Source organism: Trachymyrmex septentrionalis, unplaced genomic scaffold (assembly GCF_001594115.1).
Source record: "Trachymyrmex septentrionalis isolate Tsep2-gDNA-1 unplaced genomic scaffold, Tsep1.0 scaffold13, whole genome shotgun sequence".
Lineage (NCBI taxonomy): Eukaryota > Metazoa > Arthropoda > Insecta > Hymenoptera > Formicidae > Trachymyrmex > Trachymyrmex septentrionalis.
In genome coordinates this window covers 2,684,399-2,694,481 of record NW_017304438.1, presented here as the reverse complement: position 1 = coordinate 2,694,481, position 10,083 = coordinate 2,684,399, and the positions used below count along the sequence as shown (strand labels likewise).

Genomic DNA, 10,083 nt, shown 5'->3' with positions numbered 1-10,083 from the left:
TAAACGTTATGCCAATTGTGAATACTTAACTTCGAATTGAGTTTAAAAATATAAAAAAAGAAGATAAGAATTCAATGATAGTGTCACAAGTGCAAGAAATGTCTGATTGCAATTTTGAGTACAAGAGGCACTCAGTTTTATAATTTAATACCAGTTTTGCGAACGCAAAGTTAGTAGTTGTACGGTCGTGTTGCGTCGAGTTAGTAGTTTGCGAAGTCTATGCGATTTCTCTCAGACGTTTCGGACGAATGGGAATGTCGTAGGAGTTTTCATCGTCGATTTGTTAGTGGTATAGCAGAATGATGACTTTAACTCACGATATAAACATGTGATAGAATCAACAATTGTCTAGGAATTAATATTATTCAAACAATTTTATTCAAAATTTTATTTTACAAACAAAAGATTTGAAACAATATCTGAATACAAGTAATTAATTATAATTTTTGTTGAATCACGAGGAAAGGAAGATGTAGAGCCGATTATTATAATTTATAAGTGCATATTTGTAATTAATTAAATTACATTATTATCAAGGAATATATATATATATATATAAATTAAAAATAAGCAAACGTTTCGATCAGTAGGTTTTGGTCTTTCTCATGTGATAACAAAAAAAAAAGACAAACAGAGCAATCATGATAGACGCGCTAACTAGTAAAGTTAGCTCGCTTAATATTACGAAAATCAAAAAAAGCGCATGTTTGTTAATTTGTGTATTGTTGTTTTCAACATAATGCGGGTATTAAAGATAAATGATCCAAAAGTTGTAAGGTTTCAATTTGAACGTAGACAGAGAGCAAATTATAGATATAGCTAACTATAATAATTATAAAAATGAAACATAAGACTTAACGTTGTACCTATATATAATGAAGCAGACAAATTTAATTCTTATATATTAAATGAGGAGAAACTTTCGCAAACTTGTCATAATAATAAGCCGACCGTATCTTAAACAAGTCACAGATATAATTATTGTTGTAATTAAATTATGATAAATTAAATCACGCTGATAGACTGTGATCATATAGTCAGACAGCTCAAACAAAAGTGATGATAATTGTTTGTCACTGTAGCAAGATTAATATACATAAAGATCAAGAAAGAGATTCCAATTAAATAACACTAAAAGTGCCGTTCAAATTTAAAAGTAAGTACATTGTAGTTTATATATTATGCCAATTAAAAAATTTTTAATTGGAATTATAATTACGCATTAAATGAACGATTAATTTCAAATTTAAATTACAAATTCAAATTAAATTAAAATTGAAAATTAAAGATTATAAATTAAAAATTAAAATGAAAAAGCATCACAATTCTTTAAGATTATTAATTAGATCATTATATAAAGAATTTAAAAGTTTACAGTTATTTTGCAAGTTGAGACCTTGGGATTATTTACATACTAATCTATTGTAGTTAGAACATTTATATGATCACTTTATAAAGTTTTTTTTTTTGTTATTACATGAGCAAAATCAAAGACTGAGGAAGTACCAAAAAGTAGTGGTCGAAACGTTTGTTTATTCTTGACTTATGTACACTTCTTATTAATAAAGTAAATTGATTAATTAGAAATACGTGCTTATATAACGGCGTCAGCTTTCTTTCCTCGAATTTGTTATCACATTACTGATCTTTTATTACTTCTATATAATAATTTGCTGAGTCACATGAAAAATGAAGGAAAGAATAACTATAAAAATAGCTTATCTTTGATGACAAATATAAATGAAATTGTGATAGATATACCGTGGTACATTATATCTACTTTCTCTTTGCGCACTTTCTATAACATATACGATTAACTCTATTTATGCACACGGCATATTGGAAAAGGTAGTATTTCGCTGAAATAGAGAGAGATACTTTATAAGTGCATATTGCAATTAAACAATTATTATGACAGTGTTAATGAATAGAATTTCCATTTCCAGAGTGTGTGGCTGTGGACACATTTATGAATAATAGAGAGAAGAAATGACCAGGAAGAAAAGTAATCATCACGACGATCTATCAGAATACATCGCGCGGCACGATTTCTCGGCTAATGTTTCTCTGGATTAATTAACGTTATATTCGAGCGTTACAACGGCGTTACTGTAGCGTTAATGATAAAAGAGAGAGAAACTAATTTTTAATTTAACGCAAATGTCAGTGTCGACGTGTTGCCTTACTGTACACGATTATTTTTAAACGCAGCCGTTTGTGCGCCCGTTGACAACAGAGCCAGAGGTGGCGATTACAATAAAAAATGTAAGATATATACTTTTACACACACTTTTGGTGATATTGCTGGACATCAATTTCAGAGACTCATGTAGGTATATGTACGGAATATAGGCAACCTCTAGGGTATAATATCCGAGATATTCTACCTGGGGGTATAGTCAGACTACTAGTCTCTTGAGGATATAAATAAGGAGACATGCGTAAATCACATATTCAAATCGCACTCCCCCATTTACCAGAAATGAGAAATCATAATACACACCGTTGCAGCTCAAGCGCTACAATCACTCGAACAAATCACTTAGGGACGTCGAAAACTTTTCGAATCAAGATGTCAGGTGTTACTCTCCATATATAATCGGGAAACGTAAAGTTTCTCCACATCGAGCTTGTCGTGCGACAAGAAGATTTTCTACAAAATAAATGCAGATGGTGGATGAAGAGTAAACAAAGTTTAGATATTTCAGACATTTGGAAATCAAAAAAAGAAGAAAAAGAAAAATATGTTGTTACGTATTCATATTATTTTTACATTTCACTCATGACTGTAGTAATTATATAAAGATATATATATTAGGTTGAGTATAAAGTCATCGCGTATTTTTTAGCTCAAAGTTGTATATACAATATCTTCGTCAATAATGAATGAAATTCAAATTTTAAAAAAGGGTTTTAAAGCTTGAAATCTCTACTTTTAAAAGCTTATCACATTTTTTAAGTTTATATGAGTTTGATAATTTTTACATACCAAAAACTACGAGCTGAAAAAGACGAAAAATTTTCTTCTCACTTTGTGGATTTGTAACGTGTCCAAAACGAATTTGAGAAAATTTTCGATTACCTATCGTGAAAGCTTGATACTTTCCCTACAAAATCGTTTTTTTTAAATATTCCTACGACTTTTGATTACTGAGTTATCGCGGATTAAATAAAAGAATTATTTTGACTTTAATTGCTCATAACTCCATTAAAAATTGTCGTATCGTATAATTTAAAAAAGACATTTTTAAAGCTGAAACTTTACTCTATCAAGATATACTATATTTATATTGTTGGTAAGAAAGTAATTGCGGTTTTTACTGATAGATGTCTTTTAAAAAAACGCGATGACTTTTTACTTAACCTAATATATATATATATATATACTTTATAAATTAATCAATAATATTTGTTGCGCTCTGCAACGTGCTTTATTAATACCATTTACTTAAGTTACGTACGTAATAATATAACGAGATTAATTCCCAATATAAATTGCCCGATATAGACAGCTTAGTACACTTAATTGTCATTGGCGTTCATTTAAATGCATAAGATACTTAGTGGATCATACCACTTGCAAAAATTGGAGCAATATGTGGAATATCGATAACAGAGAAATCGGTATCTCTATATCAAAGCAAGAGACGAATAATCTTGTTTCAAGATACGTAGCGATCACACAGCGTATAAAGCGATTTCTGGAAAGAAGATTACGTTTTCTGTTCGAGAGGACATGTACTATGTGACGCGTGCACGTACGAATTCGCAATAGTGATAGATCGAGAGATAGACTTAAAGCACAGCGTGGAAATGCTCGTAAACAAAACGCATTAGCGGGATGCTAGATGCGCAGTTCATAATAGAAAACTCATAAATTGGATTATACGCGCGTCCATGCGCCAGTTGTCCACGACATAGAATACGCGATATGCCGCATCGTTAGAATCACGCCATTGTCTGTGCTAGTTGTATCGTTTCATCGTGTACCCTGGTGTAAGCTCTTGCTGCTCATTGCACGTTTAACGCCGTTATTAACATTCGAGCAGAGCGGATGAAGCGTAAAGTCCAGAGAGTACAGCGAAATGTACTACAGGTCGTCGTTGAAGTTCCGATTCCCGTCAACAAATGGTTCATCGTATCAAATCTTGCTAAACCGATAATTTCCTGATCCCTTAATTCGCGTCGGTTGATTTATTAAATTCGGGAACTCTACTCGGAAAGAACAATTTTGAGGATAATCCTCTGTTGGACCACCAAAATAATTATGTAAGACGTTCAAGCTGGTTGCTAAAATGTCAAAACTTTATGCAGCATTGCTTATCGTACTCGAGATTCTTACGTGATTATTTTGATGGTTTCCAACAAAATTATTTTCTGATCTGTATTTTATAGTTTAATTTTTATGCACTTCAACAAAATCGTTTATCTTTATTTTTTTTTAAAACACATATAAAACTTACCATGCATCTGATAAAACGCCGTGATGCCAACGCGATCTGCATCGTCGAAGGAAACCGGGCCCTATAAACACAATGACAATAAATATGAATGTATGAAAGTACAATGAAAATGACGAGGTGTCATAAAAGACAATTGCGTTTTATTATTGAAAAGTAAATCGAATCACGTATCCGTTGTAAGTCAGTTATAAATAAATTAACCACATTGTTATATTGATATTCATGTCAATTATAAAGGATCTGTTCTAAAAATTCATCGCTTTTAGAGAAAAAGAAAGCTAAAATAATCGCGGTCTAGAACTAATCTTGATTTTTAATTTAGTTCTTCAGCTTAACGTTCGTTAAAAGTTCTTCATCTTCGATTATTATTGAAACTGTAAAAATGATATTTCTCTTATGAGAAACTTAGCACTGAGTTAATAAAAGAGGACCTACAAATAAAAGAGCGTAGAATGTCCCGTATATACGGACTTGTGTGAGGCAATTTCGTTCACTTTCCCGTGACGTTCTTCAAGTTTCGTGGACGTTCAAACGTACGTGATAAACGGCCTCTCTTTCCATGTTTTATTTATTCTTTGACTGCACGGACTCACCGAAACTCCGATAAAGCGCAGATCCTTAAGCTGCTCCAATAAAAGCTTGGCGAGGTCCTTCCTCGTGTGAGCGTACTGCGCCATACTCTCGTTCTGTCGATTTAGAAGGACTTCAGTTTTGGCGAGAGCGAGTGCCATGGCCCATACGGCGTCATAAGTTTGACCCGCGAATTTCGAGTGTACGACGCCTGTATTATTCAGCTCCGAAGTAAATTTCTTGCTGGTCTGCAAAATGAATGGAATCGACGCATAAAGCGTAGTCGGACGGCTCGCAAAACATTTCGCGCAGTCGTATAATTAAAAAAGAAAAGGTGAGAGAGACGGGACGTTTGTGAATCGACTGACGAGCGAGCGTTAATTTAATTTGTCGTTCGCGTCAACAACGCGTGTATTCCATTCGATAAAAAGCGTGTTGCAAACGTAAAGAAAAAAATATGTTGCCGGTCATTAATTTAAAATTTCGATAATATCTGCAGGATACTTACACAAAGAGGGAGAATTTTAATTCTCTTCTAAAGAAGAGAAAGAATTTTAATTTTTAATAATGTTATCTTTATTTGAAGCGACGAAGCGCATCGTAAGGCGGATTAGTGAGAATGTCGCAGTACGATATTCATCGGAATAAATTTGCGTAGCAAATAACACGGATAGCGAAAACTCTTATTCGTCGAACTTGCCGCAGGAAATCTGATTAAATGACTACAAATCACATTTTATTATAGATTAGCACACAGTAAGCACTCTTGAGCTTTTCTGTATGCCGCATTAAACTTACTAGAAAACCAGTCGAATTACTATTTCCGCTAATATCCGCTGAAATGTCACGTGGTGTGTTCTTACATTCATAATTTTACGTTTAGAAGTTTGAGAATTGCGCACTGTGTGTGTATGAAAGAGAAAATATTAGTACGTCGAATCTTTACGTTGCGCATACTCGAGATATCTTTCCAGCGGTTTAACTTTTGGAACGCATATCTCTTTTTTAGCTCATAGGTTGAAAAATTAGAATTTCTTCTTGAAAGAATGTTAAACTTATAATTCTTTTTATACTGACTAATATATTTAGAAGAATTTCATATTGAACACACAATTTATATATTATTATTAATGATACTTTTAATTAGATTGCGTGGACTAAATATATATTTCACATTGCACTTTGAACTTTTCACCGATTTAAATGTAGTTTATTCATGTAGTTTACCTATTTCTAGATTGAGGACACGGAATAAACAAGTGAATGGTCGGATTAAATTAATGGATTCAAATAATGGAGAACTATAATATATCGACTGCGTATTTCTAATGATAATTTTTGTATTTTTCGCAAAATTGCGTTTAATATAATTAATGTTATAATAAATGTTGAGACAGTGGACATATAAATTTCAAAAGGAAGGGAGTTTCACATAAAATAATCAAACATTTTGCTAACTTCTTTTATATCGGAGATAAATGATCTTATATTCATTAAAAGTGATATAGTCTTAGCTTTCCAATAAGACTAAGAACATCTTGTTACAATTTTTTCCACACAAAGATATTGACAATTATTGACATACGATTTTGATACAACAAAAATAGCGAGTTTTTTACTCGATATATTGTGTTTCAAAGCACTTGTATTACATGTTCTCTCATCTGTTTGTTTTCAGAAACGTGTTTGTGCACCTATTAAATTACATTTAAAAAAAACGTGCGGCGTTCTTTCACTAATAACAGTAAACTTTCTGTTGGCAAAAGGTTTTTATTGTGATGTCTGTCTGACCAAAAAGATACGCTTCCTCAAATATGCTTATTTAGCGCCATAAAAATTATTACTGCACATAAAAAAATCGTTTTTGTTTTATCACTCGGTCGTGTGGAGAAATTACTCCGATATGCGGCGAAATTATTCATGTTGATATCGCGAGGGGAAACGTGTCCCAGAACTTACTCGGGACAGATATCTATATTGGAACCGTGTTCGGGGAAAACGTCGGTCGGATGTGAAAAGTGCGATGTATATAATCCACATAAGGCGCGCGTTGCAACGCGCTATTTTTGCGATTTGTTATTTTCGAGAGTGCACAAAATCGACGATGACTTTTGACACGAATGTCGATTGCGGCGGCTCGTCATTAGGTTGATTACTCGCTTCTGAAAGGTGTGAAAAAAACGTTATGACCTAGTCGATTTTTTTTTCACTTCTACGTTTTATTACGCGAGCCTTTAATGGAACAGAATGGAAGGCACGTCTATAGCAGGGCAAGACCTCCAACTTTCTTCGTTGCATACTCTAATTTCCGCTCGTGAGACTTCATTTATTAAGCGCTAGGGGTTGTAGCAGCAACCAGCTAGGCGTTATTATTGCAACGGCCCTGCGACTAAGCTTCCTCACATCTTCGCCTTCGCCTTTATGGTACGCGGAATTCTGCCATTATCGCTGCCGTTAACAGTAACGGTGTGGAACGATTGTTATCTATTTTTCTTTTATTAAATTTGTTGCTTCATAAACGTGGAATGCTGTAAATGTAATTGTCGTTGAGGATAAAACCTGTCGAAGAATACATATAAATCAAAGGAAGCAGCTGGAAACTTGGAAAATCATATAATATATTGTTGAAATTAATTTACGACAATATTGACAATCCAATTTAATGCAGTTTATTTATTGGCTATTAAGGGAGAAAATCGTACAGACGGTTAAATTGTATTTCCATTTATTTCTTAATAAAATATTTTCTTTTAACTAACAGAAGTGACGCAAGCATTGCTTTAGTACTATCAATTTTGTTTTGTCTTCGAGCGTCCATTTACGAGTGATATTGAAAATTTTGTTTGGTGTTTGATATAAGTTTTCGTACTACGGTCTAAGGCAGGCTAGTCCAATTTTAGCTCCTGAGCCAAAACGCAAAGCCATTGACGCAAAAATTCAATGTAAATAAGATTTCGGAAATTGCAAAGTGTCGATAAGCAGCGCTCAGACGCGTATCAGCACTTTACAGTCCCCGAAATCTTATCCACATTGATTTTTTTGCATCGATGACTTTGTGTTTTGGCTCTGGAGCTAAAATTGGCTAGGCCTGATCTAAAGTGTAATTAGCACAAAGCAAGTAATTGAAGCTTAGTACTACAGAGTTACAATTAATATTTAAACTTTTATTGGATACAGAATCAAATTAACGAAATATTGTTGGGAAATATGTTGCTGTTAAATTTGTCAAAAAGTACAGAGAATTGGGTAAATCGTACTCTTTATATTGTATTTACATTTAAGATAAGATAACATGTTAAAATTGAATAGTTGAATAATATGTTATAATTGTTATTATATTTTAATGTTTGTATAAAGAAAGATATATTTGTATTAAGTCTCTCTAGGGTAAAAACTTATTAAAAATTATTCATAGATATTATTCGTTGGGCTTTGAGAAGAGATCTTTCTTTGTAGAAATTTATGATTGTTTATCTTAGAAGTGCGATTTAAAAACCTAATGGTACAATTTAAAGACCCGATCTCCAAATGGTATCAATTTTGTAAAAAAATTTACTCTTTTCTAAAAGAAATATGATTTCAATAATACTTCAATCCTTATTTTTGTAAAAAAGATGTTCTTTTTTATATTAACCAAAAATTGAGGAATATAAGGAAAAAAATATTCTAATCTCTTGCGAGACTTTTCCCCTTGTTATAATAAGAAAGATGTAAACGGGCAGAAATAACATACCAGTCCCGAGGCACTGGTCTCATTTCCTACAACCGTGGCGTGGCTCTTGACGATGATTAAACCATCCAGAGTCTGTGACAGCTGAGAAGGCGAACACTCTCCGGCGCTGACGTGTTTCCACCAATTGCCCGTTATCCCTAAGGAGTCGATGGTTTCACCCGGCAAAATCCACGCGTAATCGCCGCCGTGCATCCCGAGTTTCCAGGCCTACAACGAAGGGAAGACGTAGATTATGAAAGATTCGTTTCAATCGCAATTCTTGAATAAACTGCTGTTGTGATATTTGCTATTTATCACGATACAGATGAATACGCCGGAACTCGGGCGTGAGATTAAACACGGAGCTGCAAAAGAACATTGTCCCGGTTCAACGTATTTGCGCGAATAATAGGCACGAACGCACAATGCATTGCGATAGCGATGCCGCATTATCGGGATCGATGACTGACATGATTGCATCGTCAAGGCAGCCCTGAACGACGCGACGTGATATACGCGACGGGTTGCGAACGTATTCGTTTCGCTTATCGATCGGTTTACTTCTCTGATTTGTCGAAGGACAGGAGCTTACGGGATTACGTTCGTGACCGCGTTCGGTCAAATCTTAAAATTTCAACCACAGGATTGAATAAGTTTTTTTTTTTTAATTAAATTAAGTTAAAGTTAATGGCTTATAAAAGTTGAATGAACAAAAACTAACTCAATTAAAGTCACGTTAAACTTCAATTAATTCAAGTTAAATCAAAAGTTAATTTTGCAAAACATAATTTTTATTAAATCGGGACAGCGAGCGTGTAACTTTTTCTTTTAAAGCGGAAATGTGAAAATTTTTATGTATTTATGTACATATACACACATACATACAAAAAATGTTTACTTTATACATTATCATCTTAAGAAAAATGTTACATGATCGCTACCCAGAATATTCTAATTTTTATTAAAATCAGATTACTTTGAATAACAAAACAATTGCAATATAGATCAGATTAATTTAATATTTTATTTGTAAATTATAATGGAATAATAAAGATATATTTTTTGTACAATAAAAATCTGATTTTTAGTATTGTTACATCGATATTTTCATATTTTGAAATTCATATTATAAAAGAAAAATAAAATGTAATTTAAAAAAATGTAAGTAATCTTGTATTCCTCTTCGTGCTGGCTATGCCTACACGTTCTTGGAAAATTAGATGTAAATAAAAAATTTTTTATTCTTTTTTTATTACTTATTAGAGATAAAATCCGAATGGCATAACGCAGTAGCACTAATAGCGTTCCTTAAATACAGATCCAACCTATGTCCATCTT

The 10,083-nt window shown here is 33.0% G+C and overlaps 1 protein-coding gene across 1 annotated transcript in view; it reads right to left on the bottom strand.

The window, feature by feature from the left end:
- Positions 1–3,948: 3,948 nt before the first annotated feature.
- LOC108756663 overlaps positions 3,949–10,083 on the bottom strand; it is a 75,104-nt gene continuing 68,969 nt past the window's right edge. The window contains exons 5-8 of the mRNA XM_018500653.1: positions 8,767–8,973; positions 5,057–5,281; positions 4,464–4,524; positions 3,949–4,007 (exon numbers count right to left, since the gene is read on the bottom strand). Coding sequence (XP_018356155.1) covers positions 3,949–4,007; positions 4,464–4,524; positions 5,057–5,281; positions 8,767–8,973 — 552 coding nt within the window. The remainder of the gene's footprint in view (positions 4,008–4,463; positions 4,525–5,056; positions 5,282–8,766; positions 8,974–10,083) is intronic.